We start from the raw sequence: 24,856 nt of genomic DNA, 5'->3' as shown, positions 1-24,856 counted from the left end.
ACAAAGGATTTGTACGTTCTCTTTTATATATAAGACTAGCAGCGTTCACCCCGCTTCGCTGCGGTCACCCCGGAACGCAATAAACTTTGTTACTTAGATAATTTTTACTTTTTCGCTTTCAAATTGCAGTAAATGTTAAAATTATAGCGCCTGTCATTTATGTTAACCCGCCGAGTCACATGGTCATGCGGGTTGCATTTAAATACGTTTATTTTTACCTATGATGAACTAATAACAAAGGATTTGTACGTATGGACACTTGAATGGTCAATTATCTCAAGACACTGGTAATTAAAAATTAAAGTGATATGATAAAAACCATCTAGGGTCCAAATCCTAATAACCCCCCAAAAATGAAAGAAATTGGTTCAGCCGTATTAGCGTGATGAGTTCACAAAGGATTTGTGCGTTCTCTTTTATATATATAGATAATTTTATTTTAGCCAAAATTTCGTATATCTGATATAAAGTTTGCAGCAAGTGATTGAAATGTTGGAAGCACATCAGAAAAAGAAACATTAAAAAAAAAGACCTGCACTACAAAATACTAAATAATACAATTGCTATCATTATTTGAAGACAATTTTATTTTTTTAACTTAGAGAAATTTGCTTTCTTCTTCACATCATCTCCACTTGGCTAGACCAATTTTATTTTATAATTTATAAGGCAACAAAACAAAGCTCAACGTGCTCCATAGATAATTCTGACTTTTTGTTTGTATATTCTTAAGAAATCCATTGTTTATCATTCTTTTTTGAAGAAGCCTTTGCCCAGACAATGCAAGTCATCACTAATTCATGAAATATTATTTTTATCCTTTCAATTTTTTTTCTCTTTTTACATCTAAAAACAGAAGCACACATTCACCCACTCAAACACACTACCTTTCACTCATTTTTTGTTTATTTTAACGTTAAACAATCACAACAATTTTCCTTTTCTTTTTTTTTACTTAATTTGTGCTTAGGAGTCCAATTATTACGCTACGTAACTGTATTCATCTGACGAATTAGGAGTTCTTTCTATGTACTGTTTATCGATTAATGCTTCAATACACTTTTTGATCATGGTAACTGACGGCGCGAAAGATGCCCTTGATTGGCTCAATACCTGAAATTAAAAAAAGAAAAAAAAGCAGTTGTTTACTGTATGATAATATATTTTCATAATATAACTTGAACATATGTGATTTAACCCTTCTTTTTCTTTTCTTATTAATACTTGTAGTGCGAACCGTATATACAAACACATTCATGCCCGAAAATAGGAGAGGGAGTCCGAAAATAATGTTTCCCAGGTGATTGTGGATAGAAGTCATAAGACCAAAAATATCGTGTGACATTAAAGATCAGACGTATCTTTATTTTTTCCACATAAGTATCACGTACATTGAGACATCTGTCATACTGGTCTACAAGCTTCAAAAACCCTTTCAGGAAAAATTCAGAACTCTGCATAAGGAAGAAGCGTCGAACATCATCGTGATTCAGAATTGCTTCCAAAGCGCTTGCCGCCGAGAGTCTTTTTCAAAGCCGGAAATACATGGAAGTCACTGGGTGCGAGATCAGGGCTGTATGGTGGATGAGCAAGGCGCTCCCACCCAAGAGTTGCAATACGGTTTTGCGTTTCCGTCGCTGAGTGTGGTTTCGCATTGTCATCCAACAACAGAACAGCAAATGTGAGGTCAGGCCGCTTGTTCCGAATCGCCTGGACAACTACTCGCGCTTCTTCCTTTAACAATGACCTCAAAAAACGCCTTCTCTACATAGCTACCAGGCTCAAACTGAGAAACTCGTCCCCATTTTGTGCATGCGCTGCGACGGTGCCATCTGCAGGATCGCGGGCGAACGATACCTGTTTGGGTATGGGTATGTTGCGCGTGCAACCGCTACCTTGTTTCCACCATTCCTGTTCGCTTTTCTGGGGAAAACGAGAGGGAAAATTTATTTTCGGACTCCACCTCGTAGTTATTCTTCGAAACTCTCAGACATCATGGTACAAAATGTGATTTTGTGGATGCCAGAAAATACCATACTCTGCTTCACACAAATGTACAAATGACAAAATGATATAAACTGTAAACTTGTGAACAACACGGAATGCCCTCTACGAGTGTGATGAATCAGTGGTACATGCAAGACCAGCTTGGTAGTGGAAAGTTACGTACGGCATATTTCGTGGGATAAATATACATCAAACACATGAGATGCACAAAAAATGCATCTGGACAACATTACGCATGGCCGTTATCACCGGAAGACTAGAAATGGGGTAAAGTCAATGAGCTGTGAGTGCGGAGTTGAATGTGACTTGTAGGTTAATTTAGCGACCGTGGACAGAATTCTAGAAGAGAGAAAAATTTGAGGGCAATATGAGGTAGATCGCTCACGCGCCGTAACTACAGCACGAGAACCGCTATTTGGCATAAAATGCCTGACGACGACCATCCAATATAGTATCTGCATTACCTTGAGATCTTGCAGCAACCTCTGGGTCCCATATATCCCGACAAACTGCGTATCGATACCTTGATGTCCCTTTATGCAAGACAACTCGATAGAGACGGTCCACTCACACCATGATCCCGTCAGGACTACTTAACATGGTGTCTAGCCCATCGAGAGTGAATCCAAAAACAGTCGGGTAGAGAGTACTCTTCAGTGATGAATCCCTGACCAGTCTTTAGATTGATTGTCGACGTCTGTACATCTATCGAGGACCCGGAACACATTATGATCCTCCCTAGCTCCCTCGGTCCTATATGGATCACGTATACATTTTTGGCGTGGGAGATCCGGGTTTGACTCACGGTGGGAGCTCATGTGGTTCGGATTCCACGTTAAGCCTGCTGCTGAACGGGACGCTAAACTCACCTCAAAAGTTAGAATCCTCCCTATTGTGAAACGAGCTCGTTATGCACATGCTGGAGTTACGATCAGGGTTGGCATCATCTTAGGGTGACGCACATCTCTTCATGTTCCCGCAAGTGTTATATATATTTAAATTTATTGTAGGTGCTTCAGTAGATATTTCAATAAGAAATTTGCATATAACGTTAAGCTTACTACATAGGTCTAACTACACACAAACATTTTCATATATAAGTAAATTATATAGTCATACTGCAAACAATTCATTATCAAAATATAGCACTGGATATGCACTTTAATACCAAATACAATTTTCACTTAAAATAACATCAATATAAACATATACATAAAATGTAGGCAATATAAAAGAATACTTAATGTAATCCTGTTAAAGACATATACGCGAACATAATAATGCACAGTGAATATAGTTGTTTCTTCTTTTCATCTAAATTTTCATATAGCCATGAGTCGGTACCTACTAACGCACTTAGTACGTCTTAATCTCCCAACATCTTCCCCCGGTCTCCGCAAGAGAATATTTTGTACTTCCTTCTTTCATTCCTCCTTGGACTTCTTCACTACGTTCCTCCTTGATCAATCACCTTGTCATAATAATTCTGAGTACTAAGCTCCTTGAATACACAGCTCCATTTAAACTTTCGAGCACACAGCTCCTGTTGAGTGAGCACAAAGCTCCCTGGGAGATTGGCAAAATGTGTTAAGTATGTTAGTATTGGCAATATGAAAACAGATTAAAAGAAGAAAGAATTGTATTCACTGTGCATGTTATATTCGTTAATATGACTTTTGCAGGAGTATACTAAGTATTTGTATTACCTAAATTTTATATAATATTGATGGCATTTTGAGTGAAAATCATATTTGGTATTAAAGTACACGTCCAGTGGCACATTTTGATAATGATTTATTTGCAGATTTGATTTATGATTTATATATGAGAATATTTATATGTAGTTAGGCCTATTTAGTAAGCCTAACACTATATGGAAAGTTCCTATTCAAACATATACTACAGTACGCACAAAAAATTTGTACATATAACAGCAAGGTACTGCGACAATCGGAACGTTATCCTGCAATAATATACGCTACTCTTCCGTGGTACATAAGGCCCTGTTTCGCTAAGGCCGGCCGCATATTGGACACAGGGAGGCCAGTCAAACCGACGCAGAGGGAGGCAGGAGAGGATATGGAGAAAACTGTGTTGTTGGAAAGTCACAAGGTTAGAGAAACTTTTGATTACATCGTGCTGGAGTGAATATGCGGTACGAAGCTTTGTTGCATTGCTCACAGTACTGAACCTCTGCTCGGCTGGGCTGTCCTCTGGTCAATATACAGCCGGCCTAATGCCCTTCACCGATGACGCACGTAATGGAGGAACACATGGAACACGAGGCTATTACGCGTTTGGAGTGGCTTCCTGGATTTTAATCCGATTTAACATGCTTGGGACGCTTTTGGACGTCGGATTACAACCTGAAACCGACCACTTCAGACTCTGGATAACCTTCGACGGGTGCTTAAGCAAGAATCACATAAATTACCATAAGAACTGCTAGATGGACCCATCCACAGTATGGGAACACACTGTGCAACTCGTATAGCCTTCGAAGTGATAATATCCTACACTGAACGTTTCTGGCGATGTTAAATGGGACCGAAGTGCCAATGACAGGATGTACCCACAGAGGCAGATACCTTATATCGCCATTTGCTGCGTTTCCGTGTCACTTAACCTTCAGTGGGTCCTGGGGGTACCTCTTCCAAACATCCGATTCTGCAGATCCGCATCGCCTCTCCTCCCCTTCTTCATTCATGTATCACTTTCCGATTAGGTCCCTTCACTTCTGGACCTGAGTGTATTTAAATTATTTGTTTGAAAAAATGAAATCTCTGAGTTTTACATCCCACGGTTATGCCGGTTAGGCTAAAGGAGACGGTAATGATGAATGAAATGGTGGAATGAAGAAAGTGGGAGGAAACGGGAGAACCCCGAAAAACCCACGCACACGGTGTTTGTCCACCACAAAGTTCACTTGGCGGGGGCTGGGATCGAACCTGGGACCCCAAGCACCAGAGGTGAACGCTCTACATTACTTGTTTGAGCTTAATACTACAACATATTGGACACCTACGAAATAATACGGAAAAAACTGATCTCACAAGGACTACAACCCTGATCTACCCTTTGCTGGTTGAATAATTTCCAACTGAACTAACAGCGATACGACAAGCTTTGCGTGTTTTTACGGCTTTGCTCTTCAACCTATAACTAACTAGGCTTCTGCTGGCAAATATTTAAATCATCCTGAAAGTATCCACCAAATACTCAGTCTGCTTTAACCTTACGTTCTTTGCGCCTTAATGAAATAGGTTATTTCTGGATGCGCTCTCCACGCAGCGAATCACGAAAGCGCTAGATTATCTAAAATTATGTAACTGTCGTACAACCACAGTACTATATTGAACGAAAGTGTTTCGATGTTCTTGATTGATTGGGGCTGGAGCTTAGCGTCCTTTTCAGCACTGGAGTTATTTGATCTACAGTTTAAAATGGAATCCGAATCACCGTAAATGCATTCAAATTTCAAGGCTCTTCTATGAGGAATCGAAACTGGAACCCCGACTACCAAAACCACGTGGGCTAACCATTCTACTAGTGAGGAAGATTTCACTGTTCTTGAATATAGTGTATTTCTCTTACATGATCTGATAACAGCGTGATCAAACATTTCTAGTGGCGCGAAAAGCTTAACCTTGAACTTCATGTGGTACAGTGTACTGTTCCAAAGAACATCTGTCAACATATGGGTGGTTAATTGAAGTTTGTGGAAAAAGTCGCAGAAAACAGAAAAAATATCGTGATGTTGGTAGCTCAATTCGTAGACCATCCTCTCGGTAAGCGAGAGATCAAAGGTTCTATTTCCTACCAGTGTAATTGTTATTTATTTTTAACACTCTACAATTCTAAATAGGCGACTAACTTCTTGCACTCAATCATATAACTACAGTGTTATATATTAAATGGTAAAGAGTGCTTCAATGCTGCACTAACCGGAAATAAATAAATAAAAAAAAAGATTGTTTATTTAACAATTCTAAGTACCGTATTAACAAAATTTAGCAGTCAATCAATTAATAACAAAAAATATTTTGTAAACTTTCATCTCGGGAGAATTAGCTGGGTTGAGCGGAAAACGAAAGAGAGAGTGTTAGAAATGGTAGGGGAGGAAGAACAATTTTGAATACAGTTGGACGTCGATAATCAGAACGTCAAAAATCCGAACGCGGTCCCTAAAAGCTTTTTACATTTTGTCTTAGCGCTAGCGATAAACAAACAATAGGGTTGTTCGTCGGCGTTGTGTGAAGTCAGTGTCTTTACAGAAACTCATTCATATGTAATTGTTTGTCATACATATTTTTGTTTTATCTTAGGCCTATACAAGTTAAATTTTAAATGTGAGTTACAAGAACAGTGTAATTTAGTGTAAGAGCAGGTTCTTCAGAAACATTAAATGTAAGTAGGCTTACGTACATTATTGTAATTATTGTATGTACTGTATAACCACTGTATCAATAAAAGAGCATACCGTACAGTATATTTACGCCTAAATGGCATTTTCTTGGTCATTTTCGAAAATCCGAACTACCTGTTGTCCCAATTAGTTCGGATTTTCGACTTCCTACTGTATTATTAAGAAAAGACAAACTGGCTGGAACATTGGCTAAGAAGGAACTGTATCATAAGAGACGTACTAGAGAGTATGGTGGCAGGAAAGAGAGGGAGGGGACGAAGGAGACGACAATTAATGGTCAATATCAAAACACAAAAATCGTACGTGTAGACGAAGAGGTTAGCGGAAAACTGTGGAGCATAGAAGTTTCTCAATTGCAGCAAGTAATGGCAGAATACTTATGATGATGATTATTATTATTTGATGCTATAACAACATTAAAGAAATTCAAAATTTCAAAGGGAAGATAAGAACGCAATCGTCTTAATTGCGACTTCCAACACGAGTTCATTTCGATTGTATTATCTGCTCAAATGTTCGATTGCCGTTTAAGTTGAGCGCAAATGTAGTTGGTTACAAACTATAAACTGTACTAACCGTCTAGACAGCCACAACAGTTTAGAAACGATTAATCTGTAGTGTCCCAGCAGTTTCAGTATTTTTATTATGAGAACTGCTACCCAGCTACTACGAGACAGTTGCTCCAGTCGATTTCGGAAACAAACCGCTGTCCGTCTGTAGAGGAATTACATGTTTGTTTCTCGCAGAATTGATCAAAAATCTCCACTTTCATGCTCTGAAACTTGTACAGTATTCAGGAAAATTGCATATATTTCTCTTCGCCCTTTCCCAAAACGTTTTGTAACAATAGTTTGGGAATAAATAGACATATTTTAATGGAATATTCAGTAGTACAGAAAGAATTGCGTTCTCTCTGCGTCAAAGACGGTTGTACACAAACTGGTTCATTCGTCTTTATGTTATTGATAAAAGAGCATGTAAACGGAAGTACGGACTTTTTGCAGGAGAAATCAATTCAAGGGCAAATTCCAAGGCAACATTTCCAAGAACATACTGTTGTGTGCCTATCCTATTATTTGAAGGAGGCAACAGATGAGACCCTCATATCAACGTCCTCTTGGACAAGATCACCATCATTTCTAGATGTCATCCCTAACACTGGCAATACACTGCCGCCACTGGCGATCCACTAGTTTTTACATCTTGTCAGAGAAGAATGAGGTAGCCTGCGAAGGTCAGACCATGCTTCAAAGCATCATCGAATTGCAGCTTCTCTAACGAGGTAAGTATCTCTTGACTTATGTGTGGAAGAGCGCTGTCGTGTTTACAGCTGTGCCTTGTTACACACCTTCCCTATCCTAAAAGACGATCAGAATTTCCCCAGCTAATCGCTGTGACTTCACCTTCTTACAATAAGAGGAGCTCGGTGGCACTTTATTGACAGTCGCATTGTCACTGAGTCGTAATTACTGCGCATATAACTCTTTTCTAGTGACGATTCAACACAGAAAGGTATCTTCTTTTGCATCATAAGGAGCCAAATTATGCTGCCACAAGGCGTATGGGGGCTTGTTTTACCACGCTTGTCAGTCGATGCGAGACCACAAACATACTTTACTGAACCCTAATTTGGATCTCATGATGCGATTTACTGTTATAAAATAAATAAATAAATTTTAATTAAAATGTCAACTTAAAACTTTGTATAAACGAGAAAATACGGCTTTAAAACATCATACCCAAAAACGTGACTAAGATCACTAGGCAGCCTAAGTATCCCGGACATTTTGTAAGAATATGCGGAATATTCAACTGGACGAAACACTATTTACAATATGGACGATCTACGCACTACAAAGAAATGGATCACGTGTTTTGATGTACAAGCGAGTCAGCAGTACTCTTCTCTCTGCAACTAGTACGCAACATATGCCAATTGCCCAAAATTAGGTTTCACGAAGTGTAACTTTCTTGCATGATTCAAATTCGCTTGCAGTGGGAGAAATAGCTGCAGAGATTGAAGCAAGGGGAGTGACACTGTCAAAGCAGCATTTCTTAGGTGCGAGAAGGCAATTTCTCTCCGGATCGAATCTGGGAAAGTTTATTTCGGGCGGCGGAAACATAATGATTTTCATGGAATGGAACAAGTCTACTATTTTCGGGTGTAGGAGAAAGGTTTTCCTAGGCCTCGATTTTCATAATACAGGGTGGCGCAGGAAAACAAGAAATTCTGAACCTAAGATTAGGAATACTAGCGTCCCTTTCAGCAGCAAGACTATATGATATGTGAAAGTACTGCTTAACATGGAATCCGAATCAAACCCAGGTGTTCAACGACGCCAAAGGCGCGTATGCTAACCGCTTAGCCACACGGAAGCTCTAGCGCCGGCAACTGTCCGAGATAGATGTGACATTAATGATGAAGCATTGCAGTGACGTGGAATTCGCGTTTACTCGAATGACGGGTCATTTCCACGTTAAAGTGATATTCTATAGCCTCCGACATCCACTGAGCTCAGTGCTTGCGATTTTCTTACTGTGGGAACATCTCAAAAGCAAAGTGCACAGTACACGTCCTGAATTGCCACTGAACTGAAACAAAAAGTTGAAGAAAGATATACTCTGTACATGTATTTCTTATTGTTTACATTTTTTTTTCTGTGTTTATTCGTGCATCTCACACCCATTGAAATTTTCCTGTTTTCTTGCACCATCCTGAACTAACTTAGGTCGACTTTGAAAAGCGGGTGACTCATCTGAACGAGTTTTGAAAGTTCGAGTCTATAGATGTTCTAAACAAATTCTATTAATTTAAATTTCAACGGAGTGAAGACCAGTCACCTGAGCTTGTGTTTTAACACCAGAATGAAAGGTAAATGACTCACCTCCTGTATTAAAGCATTGTGGCGTAGTACTTTGCGTGATTTCATTATCCTCACTATAGCTGCTTGCAAGTAAAGTTTTCGGTCATCTTCAACAGACGAAATGGTTTGCTCCACCTCCTGAGCCGTTTCTCGTTGTAGATTTGCGGTGATTCGAAACTTTGTCCTTTTATTCGAGTACTCCATATTTAGAGATAAAACTGACTGCGGGGCCAACGACTGAAAAAGAGAAGAAAACAAAAAAACGTATATACACAGTATGGAGTAACATTAAAAGCTCAATAACAATTTACTACTGCTACAGTCCGGAATGGACTGAAGCCAGTCAGATGAGGCGATTCTATGGTAAACTCGAGTTTTGAACAAGCAAAGATTTTTTTTTTTTTTTTTTTTTTCACGGGTGTACGTAAAGGCTTTTCGCTCCGCAATCGGGAGGTCAAGGATTCCAATTCCCACGATGATCAATCATCATTTATATATTAACATGCTAGAAAAGTTTATATGTTTATGGCCAATCCTTTCGACAATGAGATCTCGACAACCACAAGTGCTAGAAACGTGACGTTTCCACTGATCGATTCCAAATTATGTGTAGATTTGCATTTTCATTAAAAAAAAAAAAAAAAAAAAAAAAAAAAAAAAAAAAAAAAAAACTGTCTTCATTTTTCTATTCCACATTTTAGGCGCAGTATTAGTTTAATATTGCAACTAGGTTTAATACCCTTGTGGAAGGTAACCAGTAGAGGAGCTACGTATAGCAGGTTGATGAACATTTCAGGCGCTAGGCTTTAATCTGAATGACAAAACCTGTTGCAAGCTTGCAACATCGAAGGTTTGTAGACCCACAATGAGGCGTACTCGGATATGGAATTATAAGAAAAAATATCTGCATTTGGTACCATCTATTACTTATCCAAGTTTGCCACCAACTCTCTTAACATTCTATATACTACAACACTACATTCATATGTTTGTCTATAGAAATTCACTCCCTTTGAGAGTCTTCCTGTCCTTTACTTGTGTTCGTAGAGAGGGATTTGCACAGATACAGTGACAAGTGAAAGGGAGATTCACGCTTATATTAGATCATCATTTCGGGTGTGAATGCCTAATAGTTTTCGTCCTGATGTACTGGTTTTATCCGACCCCATTTATCTTTTCGATTAAGGAACTTCTTATCACTAGCTATTTCTTATTCAAACTTCAACTGACCTAGCAACGTAAAGCTTTTATAAATATATTTTGTTATATTCATTAAAATCACGATTACTTGTTCTCTCGTTTTGTATTATAATAAATACTGATGTAAATTAACTCTAAAAGAACTAACGAAATGAAAGTACAAAATGAAAATGAAATGAAATCTTTTAGTTTAACGTCCCACGAGAGGGCATGGTGGCTAAGGGATACGGATGATTAAGGCAAGTGAATGATGATGGAATAATTGATAGAATGAGAAAGTTGAAGACGGGAGAACCCCGAGAAAACCCACGGACAAGATGTCCACCACAAACTTTGCGGGATCGAACCAGGGACTCCACGCACGACAGGTAAGCGCTCTACCACTGAGCCACCATACCCCCTAAAGTACAAAATGTCTTAAAAAATAACTGAGATATCTGTATTGATTATTTAAACTGAAAAAAAAAAAAAAAAAAAAAAACTTACCTCTGAATCACAGGTTAGTAGTTTACTGTCCAACAAGCTGACTAAATTTTTCTTGAACTGATCGTCGTTCAGTTGTAGTAAATCCTGAATCTCACGACATGTAATTGTATTCGTATTTTCGAACAGCAATAATATGGCCATTTGAAAAGTCTGCATTGTTATTATATAGGTCTTCTTTAAGTAGTTAAGCTTCAATTCACCTGAAAGTATAGCACATTTAACGTTTCTATAATCTATAATTAATCAGCTTATTACATATTGTGAAAATATGCTCTCACGAATTTGCATAATGAACAGTAATCACAAAGAGAACAATTAACAAAATATGTTACTTTATTTTAATTGTAAAAAACACTCTTGTATCATCTACTTGGTTCCAGCACGTACTATTTCTTCAAGAGTACAGAAAAGAAGCCAGCAGTTAAGCTTCGTATCCTCAGTGATCTAAATTAAGAAAAACGAATCTACCTTCGAAATTTTGGTAGATAATTACAACATTAGATTCTTCGAAATAATTTCACTGCTATTTTTGTTCAGTATTCGAATCTTCAAGCAAGAAAGCCAACTTAAACTCTGATTCGTGTTAATTTTCCCCAATTATGAATAACATTAACTTGTATTACATATATTTTAACATTTATTACAAAATCAAAATTTTCTATTTTCAATACTCTAAGCAAGCATTTACTCACTACGTAATCAAATGAAATTACATAATAATAATAATAATATAAATTAAATACGATAAAAACAAAAAAAAAAAAAAAAAAAAAAACATTTTGCTATCAACACATACAGTAAAACTTGTTAACTTGGCCACCGCCTATCTTGAAATTTTTAAGGAACCTGCATTTTTCTGTAAGAGATGCATTACTGCGTTAAGTTCGTCACCTACCTATTTTCAAACTTGGCCGCACTGAAAGCAATGTTATACTTATGCTGTTAATGTTAACTTCACCTTCGTATGTTGTATTCCAACATGATATTCATTTCTTAGAAATACTTTTCATTGCGTACGTTTCTGAGGTCTATAAGCCAAAGGGAAAAGGGGCAAAACTTGGCCATTTAAAAACTACTTCTCCAAACAGGATGGGATTGTAGTTTATTGCTCTTTGTCTATTGTCGGCAAGAGAATGTAAAAATATCAGCGGCATTGAGCCTTTCCACTTAGATTCTACATTACATTTAGGAGGCAAGTTCTGTCGGATTTATGAGTTATTCATGTTCTGTTTTCGTCACGTGCTCGAATCCTTTTACTTCCAGGAAACTTACAGAGAATTTCCAACAAATGACGATCGGATTCATGTTGGAAGACGTTAAGATAACAAGGCAAATCTATGTTTTGATGTTCTGTTTGCTGGTCAATATCCATTAGTACGGTGAATCTAAAAGTTTTACGTCCCATGGTTATGCCAGTTAGGCTAAAGGAGACGGTGATGATGAGAGATGAGTGAAATGGTGGAATGAAAAAAGTGGGAGGAAACGGGAGAACCCCGAGAAAACTCACGAGCACGGTGTTTGTCCACCACAAAGGCCACGCGGGAGTACGGTGAATGTGGCTATTTCTAAATGTACAACGGGGCTGCTTTTGGAGTATCGCTACCTACAAGCAGGCAGTATGGATGTCTTGAGTATTTCTTGGAATTGATGATATCTCGTATGTCTCATAAGTGGAAGAAAGAAAAGAATAAAGAATGTGCATTAGCCTTTTGTAGGTAATTAGCTATGTTGAAATTACGTTTAAATTACAGTACGTAAATGGAAAAGTAACCTACATATTTATAACGTATGATATTCTTATAGTGCACAAATAATTTATTATACCTAGCTGATTTTGTATTTAGCGTCCCTTTCAGCAGCGTGGTATATGAGCCGTGACCTTAAGCTTAATATGGAATTCAAAACACATGAGCTTCCGCCGGGAATCGAACACGGGTCTTCCATGTAAAAAAAGCGCATATGCTAACCGCTTAGCCACGAGTAAACTCATTTATGAACTACAAACTACCCAATAGGTAAATAATTATTTACTCCGTTAGAAGTGCTCGTACCAGATCCATATATATAATACTAGAAATTCATGAAAAGGAATTATAAATCAGTATAGCATGGCTTATTTCGTTCAGCTGATTACTTACCTTGACATAGATGATGCAACCACGTAAGTTTCCTACCATTGAAGTGATTGTGATAGAAGTTTTCAAACTGAAAAACAGAACAAATACATTATTTCTACATTCAAACTGATTCACAGTTTCTGAAGACTTCATACATTCCTCTGTAGGCCTGTATGAGGTTTCCCTTCATATTTCGGACCAAACTGTGGTCCTTCTTCGAATAAACAAAACAACTTAAATAATAATAAAATCTGACCAAACATCCGTATTTTATTAACCTGATACGGATCTGGTAATATATCATTCCTTCATCATACTTTGTTCACACAGCGATGACTATTAGGACTATGTGTAGCGTTTGCAGGACTATGTATGTCACTATTAGAATTATGTATGTCATTGTTAGGACTATGTATGTCGGTTAGGATTATGTGTGTCTAGTTAGGACCGTATGTGTCATTGTTGAGACTGTGTTTCACGTTGGACTATGTGTATCACTGTTAGGATTATATGTGGCACTGTTAGGGACTATGTGTATCACTATTAGGACTGTGTGTTTGAGTTACGACTGTATGTATCAAGGTACATGTGAATCATTGTTGAGACTGTGTTTCACTGTTAAGACTGTGTGTATCATTGTTAGGACTACATGTATTACTGTTAGAACTGTGTTTCATTGTTAGGATTGTGTGTGTCACTGTTAGGAAAAGTCAAAGTACAATAATTTGCTATGACATACTTTTAACACCATAAAAAATAGTGTTTCAGGATTTGATGAAGAACTACACATGAGCATTATAATTACATGGGCGCATGGGGGGATAATCTAAATTAACAAAAAATTGGCTACTTACCAATGAATCCTCCCTTGGAAAGTCTAAAACACTTTTTTGACGTTTCGGAACTCTCAGCTGATTCCTTCCTCAGTGGCAAGGTAAAAAGGATTAAAACGGAAAGGAAAATGAAATGAAATCTTTGAGCTTTACGTCCCATGGTTATGCCGGTTAGGCTAAAGGGGACGGTGATGATGAGTAATGAATGAAATGGTAGAATGAAGAAAGTGGGAGGAAACGGGAGAACCCCGAGAAAACCCACGCACACGGTGTTTGTCCACCACAAAGTCCACTTGGCGGGGGCTGGGATCGAACCCGGGACCCCAAACACCAGAGGTGAACGCTCTACCACTGAGCCACCGCGGCCGAGTACGACCCCTCGGTGAACGTATTTTGGCGTAGCGTTGGTCAATCTTTGACTCCATTTTCGGCGCTCAAAAAACGTGACCGACGACCAAAACGATGTTCGCGCGGACAGCGATGCTTTCTCAACCGCTGCTCGCAGCGCACTGGGCCAAGTTCTGCTTGAAAGAGGAAGGTCCCGCGTACATTTTCCCCCACCCCTCACATTTTTCGAACGCCAGGGAGCCGCGCGGCGGGAAAAGTTCCGGTACTTTTCAATCACACCCTGTATGTTCACTAGTATGTTTCCGTCAATGTCCGTCATAGCAGCAGTGATGCGTTCCTGCAGCTCTTGCAGTGGTGTTGGCATTGGGGAACATAAACTTCGTCCTTAACGTAACTCCAAAGAAAGAAATCACATGGCGTGAGACCTGGGGGAGGGGGGGGTCGGTGCTCTGAAACCCAAAGAATCACTTTAGGCTATCCCTGTACTGCGCAACAATAAGCTAAAAGTGGTTTAAAAAAAAAGGACATTACTTTTCTCGAGACATCGGATAACTTTCTGATAAAAAGAGGGACAATCCCGTTAAAAATGGGACACCTAATCACCTATTATAAAGCCAACTTTACATTATGTTGAAAATTAAAAAACACTGAGATCTGTAAAAGCTAAGCAAGTGGCCAACTCTAGACTATCTTTACTCTCTGGACACCCTCATACAAACCATGGCAATGATCTATGCCTTAATGTAAATTATTTTCCTAGAATGACGAATCTCTTACATTTTACATGGTAGTAATAACGCAGTCTACTCTACGAAATAAACGAATGAATGTCGTAATGGAAGGACTAAAGTTCTGTTCATTCTTACCATTTGTACAGATTTTTCCAATTCTTGAGGAAGTGCAAACGGAGTCAGGTTACTCTGTCCTAATGGCCACGCTCCTGCCTAAAAGAGAATAAGATTATTTAGCAAAGAATATAAACATCAACTGTTCAATAATTGCAAAACAATGACTTTTGGAGAATCTCGCTCTTGTCTAACAACGTTATGCGGATTTTCTGTCTCTCAAATTCTACACAATTGTGTCTGTTTACTCTGTTTACTTCCCCATTTGTATGAAATGTTGTCTCGTCCGAAAACAATTATCGAAGTCACAGAAGCGTAATCTTTGACCTGCAACTCACAGCAAAACTAGAATCGCTTGTCTATGTCTTTAGGTTAAAACTTTTGCACTATTTGTAGTCTGTACGGTTTCCTTTTTTTTTTTTTTCTTTCTTTTTCCTAACGCAAAACATGCCACACAGTTATTGCTGACACTTCAAACTCATGTGAAGCTCTGAGTATCGATTTTCTCAGACTCCTTGTAAAAGCTTCTCTCATTCGTTCAATGTCATATGCACTCACCCTTGGCCCATTTCTCTTCTTGACGCACGACCCGTTTCAATGAACCTTACATGGCAATTGTTGTTTGCCTTCCTGGTTTGTGCTGCTTTCCCGTACTCCATCCTAAATTTTCGTTGGACATCCGTTGGACTCTCTGTTTTGTCACATTCTAGCAAGCGGAAAGCCTTCTCAACTCCAGAAAGCGCAATCTTGATTGACACCACCTACCGACGATATATGGGACTATACGTAATACTTACAATGAGAAAAACTTACACCTGCACTATTTGAAATGCTACACGTTTGGCTACAATATATATTTTTTTAAAGTGTTCCTGGACTTTTGTTACACCGAGTATATAATCATACCGAGCAAAAAATTAGTTCCGTCCCGTAAAACTTAATGAATTCTAAGCCGCTTCTGGACTGGATAACCGTCTGGATAGTGGTTGGAAAGACTCCATGATGTGTGTGGTATGCCACATCAAGATGAACAAACTCGTTCATTAGTATCGTATATTCAGTACTTCCGGTAAAGTACAGGGATTCTACTTCTGCGTTTCAACCGCTGCTCCCAACAGTCCCGTAGATTTTCAATCAAATTTAAATCACGGAACTTTCCAGGCCGCGCTATATACGACAGAGTGCATGAATGTCTCTCAAATCATGTACAAACGCTTTAAGCCCTGTGAACATGGCAGCTGTCGTCTTGGAAGCTAGGAGTGTTCACCGCATATTTATCATGAAAAGCAATACCTGGTTACATGACAATTGTAGGTGTTCACACTCATTTGCGCCCAAGTCATAGTTCAAAAAACTTTCTATAGCATCACAGAATCTCCTCCAGCTTCGACCACATCCTGCAGACACTGCGGGTCAAATGCTACACTGGACATTCGGTCCAGTCAAACCTTTCAATCATTGGAATACAGATTAAAACGCAACTTGTCGAACCGCATTATACGTTTCCTTTAGCTACAGCCCAGCCTTTAGCTACTAAAAAGTAGCAGCTTTATGTGCCACAGCGAAAACTGGCATATTTCGTAGTACTAACTAAAACTATATGGAAGGTTCAATGCAACATCCACTAAAGCTCTTCACTGACTTCTGTTCTTAGCCAACTACATCCAGCTTCTGCTTTGTATTCCTATTTCTGTGAAATTCATCTTAATATTATCCTCTCATCTGTACCTAGGTCTCTTTTTAATTGGGTTCCTCATTAAAATTTTGAAAACGTTCCTCCTTCCTTCCATTCTGGCTACATGACTTGCTCACCTGTGCCTCCTAGATTTAATGACCCAAACAATGTTAGGTAAACGGTGTAAATATTGCAGTTCCTCGTTATGTAGATTTCGCATATCCCATTCCCGTCTCTCCTGAGTCCGAATGTTCATCCCAGAATTTTATTTTTAAATACCTTCAGTCTGCGTTCTTCCCTCAACGTAAGCAGCCATATCGGAACCATGTAGCACGACAGACATAATTATCGTTATACATTTTCGGCTTCAAATTTTTCGACAGAATTCGCGAAGACAGAAGAGTTTGGACTCAATAACAACACAAATTCCCTGCTTTCACTCGACAATTTAGTGTCTTCATGAACATGGTTTTGGTCTGTTCATCTTATTTTAGATCTGAAATGCCCACTTTGTCGAAAGTACTACTTGATATTTTGACTATCCACAGTTTGCAGTATTTCGTGATGCTCGCCTTCAAAATGTCCATTGCATGAAATCCCCTTTGCTTGGGATGGACTCAAGAAACTTTTCCGCGAAACTCATTTAGTATGTGTTCCTGATCACACTCGAGAAACAACGGTCCCTTTTTGACATTGATTCACATCTTTGTTTTGACCCATCTGTATAACTTGTTTCCGAACTATCGATTGACGCTTCACTGCAGTTAACTGCTCCAGTCATGCGTCACAAGTAATGAGTCAATTTAGTCACTTGTTACCCGAAAAATTTCATCTATAATAAGAGGAACGGATCAATTGTTTCTGTTGGTGTAAATGTTCAAGCCAATCTTGGCGACTGTTCACTAGTGAAATTCACAAGTGAAACTCGTCTAACACATTAAAACTCATCTACAGGATATTGTACGTTTTACGGTACAAAGCCAGCCGGCAAGGTTAACTTAAACTAGTTATACAAATTAATTATCGAATCGTAATGATTTATAAGGCATTTCAGGTGAGTTTATCTTTATACATTTTTCCCCTTTACCTGAATTGAATACAAATTAATTTTAAACAGTCAGGGTTCCCCTCATTTGGTGAGAACGAATACAAAGTCTAATACACTATAATATACATGTATAAGCATAGTATATAGTATGGGTCTAGGTACAAAAGTTTTGAAAAACAAAATATTTTACAAAAGATCTCCTATCAAATAGCTGGCAAGGCAAACTTCGGGTCTGAGAAGTAAACAACCGCACTTAAAATTCCCTGACTTTTGCAGATATTGTAGGTCGGTAGGGGAATCCTTTCAGTATATAGAATAGTGTTCAAAAAAACTTTGGATTCATTTTATATTGTATTTGTATATTTGTATTATTATTAGTATTATTTTTAGTTTAACGTCCGTTTCAGCAGCGAGGCTATATGAGACGTGGACCTACTGATTAACGTGGAATCCGAACCACGTGGGCTCCCGCCGGTTGTATATTTGTATCGAACTATAGATTCTTTACCATTTCAACAAAACACGAACATCTGTATTAGGTGGGTTTTGTCAGAATATATCTGTGATCTAATATTCATTGTTTTAAATTACAAGACATGCTTCAATTTACTAGTTAGAATTGATTGGTTTTACAGTCAAAACTTTACACATGCACTCTTACCTGTAACACATAAATGGAGAAGTTAATCCCTAGCTCAGAGTCCTTTTTCTGGAGAAAATCGTTGAATTTACTATTTAAATCACTGGAGACGGAAATATCGGTGAACATCCGATGCAATTTATTTGTGAATTCGTAGCCGCACGCTTGCTGGAAATATTAATTAAAACTGTATTATTTTTCCTTACCTAACCATATTCAAGAAATGTTCAAAAATAAATAAATAAATACAATAAACTGTTAAATGCAATGAACAAGGGATAATGTGACAAATAAAGAATGACTGTACTCCTTGACACTTCCGACATCGCGCCAAAGGATTCCGTGTTCACTGCTATCAAGGCTTATCGTTTGCCTACTTTGGGCCAATTATAAGCTCAGAGCATATCTCAAAATACCGTTGATGACATATCTGGGATTTTCACCTTGCAGGGAATACTCTGTACATCCAGATTGAACATTAATGAAATATGCATTTTTGGATTGCGAATGCGTGATTTCCTTTACGCTAATAAGGACCACCATCCACAGTCTCTCGAATTCGAAATAGGGCCTCTTGAAATTAGGCTTTTCCACAATTTTGGACAGCCCTAGCTTTGAAACTATGCACTTCTCGCCATAGGTCCATATGAACTTTTTCTCTTAGTTTTATGTGAGAAATCACCTCTTACAGTTTGTTGGTATAGTTCATTAACACCCTGTATATGATGATTTGTGTTCGATCACGCATAGTGTAGTAACAGTTTACATTTTACATAAAATCAATATGTAAGTATATTTCCCGACTGTACAGATCTGTTAGAAAAAAAGGGCACCCATATTCTCAAGAGGCATACTTTTATAACCATAGGTATGGATCTCAATTTACCCAAAACGATTCAGGCTGGATTGATAGTTCTATCAATGGGTACAATAGGTACGTAGTTAGTTTTAAAATAATAATAATAATAATAATAATAATAATAATAATAATAATAATAATAATAATAATAATAATAATAATAATAATAATACGATATGACAAATAGCATAGAGGTATTTATTGCACTATAGATTTTAAAGCTCAAAAAGTATTATTTATGGACACTTTAAACACCAATAAAGCTGCGACGAATAGAATTCTCTCCTAGAAATGAAAAGTTGCTTTTCCCACATTTGATTTGTTGTAGAACAACGGGAAAAAATATCTTCAAATGGTCAATCTACGAAGAACTTACACCAACAATGAAGTGTATTATTTTTAGGTTGATAATGAACTGCCATATAGGTTAATAAAACTTCAAGTCAGAATATTAAATATAATAATAAATTATATTATTATTTAGTACCATACATGGAAACTGTGGAAGTTTCGCTTTCTCTGAGTAGTTGCCAGGTCTTACGCTTTCCCCGTAAATTTTAGGTTTTTATTTTCATCGTAAAACGATTTCTTCCTTTTCTTGAATAAATTCAAGAAATGATAGTCGTGGACACTTTCAAAATGCTTTTTTGTACTTTTTTTTTTAATTAGATAAACTGATTTCTAGATGCATTTTGAATGACTGTGTTAAACACGAAGGAAGTGCTACTGATTAATTGGTTATTTATTTACTTTTCTGAAGTCCCAACAAAAACTGCACCGAACAACGTTTTAGTTAAGATTCTTATTTATTTCGCATTGCAGGTTCAAATGCTTTTACTGAGAGAGTATTCTCATTAATGCTTATTAACAAATGGATGGATGTCTGGAACAGAAGCTCCAGTGAATAAAAGCACAATTCCAAGTGGTTGTGAATGTAAATAAGTCCTGCAAGGAGTTTTTCGAACGCATAAAGAAAGAACGTAGGACTGTTAAAGAGACAGACGTCTTCAACTACAATTAAAAGCACAGATTTGTGTTATGTGTTGAAGTTTTTAAAATGAAAATTACTTAGTTTCAAATTCAAATTAATCCATTTTACTATATGAAACCATACACATCGGCTTTAAGGCAGAAGTCACTGACTCCAAAAATATACGGATGAAGGTAGGTACTTCTTCCAGTACGAGGACGATATACAAGGTGAAATATAAGACGTTCTGATACATATTATGATGCTAGATGTAGGAGACGGCATTATTATGATAAGGATAACCACGCTTAGCATCACAATTTCACCTGCTACATCTAGCCTGACAATGTTAGAACTGCGTGTATTTCACTTTATGTATCGTTATCGTACTGGAAGAAGTACCTAACTCGATTCGTATGTTTTTGGAGTTAGTGACTTCTGCCTGAATGCCATGATATGTTTCTCACATGTAAATTCTGAATATTACATATCGCTTTAAAAAAAAGTTTTTCTTTTCTGAAAAATTTGACAGCTCTATCCCTAAGTGCAATAATGATTTAAGAATAATGCACAATATTAAGAATAGCCAGGGACGCTAGAAGAAAATTTTCTAGGGGGAGGGCATCTATCTGGTTGCTATATTACGTTTGGTAATTTTTATTTATATTAAGAATATCTTAAGAAATTTAGAAATAAGTTGTATATTATACATTTTCGTGAGCCGGGGGGAAGGGGGGCTCGGCCCCCTTCGCGCGCCTATGAGAATAATGCATCAACAACAATAGATTCTTTTCAAAAAAAAAAAAAAAAAAAAAAAAGCTACTGTTGCATTTACTTGCTAATTCTCAATTCAGATGCAGTTTTATATCACATATACTCTAGCCCAGTTGAAATGGCAGCCTCTTCAATATATGACATTTAGTTCGATTTTTCGTGCTCATCCAACATCGTACAAGTGGAATTGATATGCTGGACATCGCCGAACTAAAAAAATGAACTTAAAAGCTACCGTTATTTACCGACTATAACACTATGATGTTTTAGTTTGCTGTTGTGGATATGTACTAGCAAAAATATTCCCTTTGTTGTTTCTCTTTTTCAGAAACTGTGGAATAAATTGTCCATTTTAAGTCTGTTTTTTGGAAAATTACAGAGAATCCTGCAGGAAACAAACGTGTACTCAGATCGACCTTGAAAACTTTTGTTACCCACCTTTAATCTATTTATCATCGCCTCCTCCGCATCCATGGACTGACTCTGTTGATATATCAATCGTTTGGCCAACATTTTCGAATAGAATTTCTGAAATACGTCCTTATCATCTATATACTTAAATATGATTATTGACTGAGCAAGCTTATCGTCCACTTCTGATTCTGAGATTCCTTTCGAGGACTTCCTTAACAGGGTATCACAGTATTTGGCTAACTGCAAATAATAAACGAAGTAACGTATTAATGAAAAATGTTAATCAAGCAAAAAACATACAGGATGTATTCGAACTCTTAATTATGAATTACAGTGAAAACAGTGAGAATGCGCAAAAGGTAGCAGGTCTTTGTAAAATATTCTCTCCAGAAGCCCTATAGTTTGTTCCTAATTAGGACTGCAATATAGGCATCTTTATTTGTAATATTACGCAAAGAGTATTCATATCAATTGTAAAAACACTAATCTCTAAGCATCTCATACTGACTGGAATCCAGTCGTGGCTCGTATTACCGGAATCACACAAATATAAAGGTAGAAACGTTAGCTATAGGCCATGAAAGGGCACTATTCATTTCTTTGCTCATCATTTTTACACCAAAACTTTTCCTCAAACTTTGGATTTTTTTTATTTTTTTTATTACTATTTCGGCATGTATCCAATACTATTCTTAAATATGTATGCCACTAGGTCACCTGAAGGTTTTTATGTATGACATAAGGAAAATTTTACTCGATACCTGTACATACTTTCACAAATATTATGTTATGGCTAACCTGCCCGGTCGTAGGCAATTGAGGACAAGAAACTTAAAATTAAAGAGAAATACGAGATACGATAAATTCATTTCGGGAATATGTTGTGAATAAGAAATAAGGTGGAACATTTTTTTGGATTGCAATAAACATCTGGGTACGAAAATCGGAAGGTTACAGTAACAAAACCCAATATTCCGGGGAAAAAAAACACGCACAGACTGCTGACTATTTTTGGTCTTTCATTTATTAAAGGATGAGCAGTATACACACTTCGTTTCAATTAGTGTGTAAACTCACCAAACGTATGAGATAATCGTGGGATGTACTGGTGATTATGATGTAACTTCGTTGGCTAATCTCAAGAGGGCAACTAATATTTAGCGTTTAAGACAAGCATTATTTAAGTATCAATGATTCATATAAACACCTTCTGATTTATGATTGTATTCTATTTTCAAAAAATTTAATTTTGATATATGAAGACTGATCACTTGAAATCCGTTCCTTCACCATAACTAAGTCGTTGAAAGATAGAAGTTTCATTCTGATGACAACATGAAGGCCAATGTCCCTCAACGATTTAAACGGCAACCTTCGAAATTTTAAATGAACGCCATTCGTAGGTTGGTGATACAATGGAACAAATGTTTCAATAGTTATGGTGACTTCTTCTGAAACACAAATGCTGTGACAGACACACTTGTCATTGATTCCTTTACTGTGGATATAAAGGATAGTTAAATATCGTTAGTACTTACGCAGACACTGTCTGCAAAAGGGTTTCACTTGATCACACCATATAATTAACGAGGATTCACACTCAAATTCTGGTACTGATTTCCCTGAATTTCCACGACTAAATAAGTAAACTTTCCCTGGTTTGTAACACCGCAAACAATATTATTTATGGTTAGATTTAAGAAAATATACAGGGTAATTGTTTTAAAACTCACGGATTTCATTTGAGTTTAGAATTTCTAACTGAAGTCCGATTTTCATGCTGTTTGTGGCAAATGATCAAGGAAGGATGGGAGATTTATGGATTATTGGTTTAAATTCATCCGCTGTAATATGGGCCACGCCTCAAGAAAAACAGCAAATATTCCCCAGTGTACCTTATAATTGGAATGATATGAGGTGCGGTGTGGAGATTTGAGTTTCCTTCGTTAGATGGCAACCTCGTCAAGATCAATTAAGAAATAGGAAACTGAGTCGTTGTATTAGAAATTATGCTGTACAGTTTTGTGCTAGCCTACTGTGTGAGTATGATCACGACACAGTGAGAATAGTATATTCTTTGAAGCAACGTGAGTTTATCGTTAAAAGTTGTTAGAGAACGGAATCTGTTGTTGCTACACAAAGGGCATTTAGAAACAAATTTGCCTCACGTTCTGCCTCAAAAAGGAACGTAATATGGTCGCTAGTGAATAAATTGGAAGAAACAAGATCGCTTCTGAGTGAGACAAGAAAGCACCGAAATCCGCAGGCGGATGTTGTGGAAGATGTCAGTTATAGACTCCTTACGTCGCCCAAGAAATCTCTCCGCCGTTTGTCGCAAGAAACCGGTTATAGCTAATCAACATGCGATTTATGGGTGTTACCACTAACACTCAATTTGTATTCTCACTAACAATTTGTATTCTGCAATTTCGCTTCAAAAATCCAAAACCTCATTCAAATTGTACGGTACACTAGTGAATATTTTCTGTTTATCTTGAGGTGTGGTCTATTTTACCCCGGCTGTATTTAAACCAGTAAACATAGCCTCATAAATTTTCCATCCTTCCTTAATCATTTGCTACAAGCCGCATGAAAATCGGACTTCAGTTAGAAATTCTAGGCCCAAATTAAATCCGTGAGTTTTAAAAAATCACCCTGTATATATATACTGTGTATATATATATATATATATATCAGGGTTGGCAAAAACCATGGTTTTTATTTAAAAAAACCAAAAAACCCGTTTTTTTTTGTTTAAACCAGGTTTTTTTGGTTTAAACCAGGTTTTTATGGTTTAAATAATTTGCTCTATATATTCATATCATATATGGACAGAAATAAGTTTGTTTCGCCTTGATGTTATTATGCAACAACCGGGTTATGCTGGAAGGGGTCACATAAGCTTAAAGCGGAATAAAAACTGCTTCTCGAGTTACATCCGAGAGAAATTGTCCTCCATTTGAACTCGGAACCAGGACTAATTGGCCACAAATGCGATACGTCTGCCGACTAACTCACGAAGGAAACCTGATAAAAATAAGTTGTACTGATTTTTACATGCTTCTTAATATAACTGTCAAGAGTCATTTCAGAAGGACAAAAAGATAAACAGTTGCACAAGTGAAACCATTACACAGAATTACATATGAACAATTTCAAAGTACTACGGAGTACAGAAGAACTAATTTAGTTTAAGTTAGTTAACAACGACTTTTATTGGTCCAAAGTAAAGAAATACACCGACTTAATCTGCATATCAATAAGAAAAATGAATAAAGATACGAATTATTTGAGTCCACTTTGGCTCAGACTCATTTATACATAAATAGATACCAAAGATACTTATTTCA

At 37.3% G+C, this 24,856-nt stretch overlaps 1 protein-coding gene across 3 annotated transcripts in view; it reads right to left on the bottom strand.

Moving 5' to 3' along the window:
• Positions 1 to 564: 564 nt before the first annotated feature.
• The window catches only part of Cul2 (cullin 2), a 75,683-nt gene continuing 51,391 nt past the window's right edge, over positions 565 to 24,856 (bottom strand). For all 3 annotated transcript variants that reach the window (XM_081741347.1, XM_081741348.1, XM_081741349.1), the window contains 7 exons: positions 21,531 to 21,746; positions 18,511 to 18,657; positions 15,148 to 15,225; positions 13,122 to 13,188; positions 10,984 to 11,183; positions 9,319 to 9,534; positions 565 to 1,113 (listed from right to left, as the gene is read on the bottom strand). In XM_081741347.1, the coding sequence (XP_081597473.1) occupies positions 982 to 1,113; positions 9,319 to 9,534; positions 10,984 to 11,183; positions 13,122 to 13,188; positions 15,148 to 15,225; positions 18,511 to 18,657; positions 21,531 to 21,746 (1,056 nt within the window). In that variant the 3' untranslated portion in view covers positions 565 to 981. The remainder of the gene's footprint in view (positions 1,114 to 9,318; positions 9,535 to 10,983; positions 11,184 to 13,121; positions 13,189 to 15,147; positions 15,226 to 18,510; positions 18,658 to 21,530; positions 21,747 to 24,856) is intronic.

The sequence above is a fragment of the Thermobia domestica genome, chromosome 15, assembly GCF_964235325.1.
Source record: "Thermobia domestica chromosome 15, izTheDome1.hap1.1, whole genome shotgun sequence".
In the NCBI taxonomy this organism is placed as follows: domain Eukaryota; kingdom Metazoa; phylum Arthropoda; class Insecta; order Zygentoma; family Lepismatidae; genus Thermobia; species Thermobia domestica.
The sequence above is the reverse complement of the archived record's forward strand: the minus strand, read 5'-3'. Positions and strand labels throughout refer to the sequence as shown.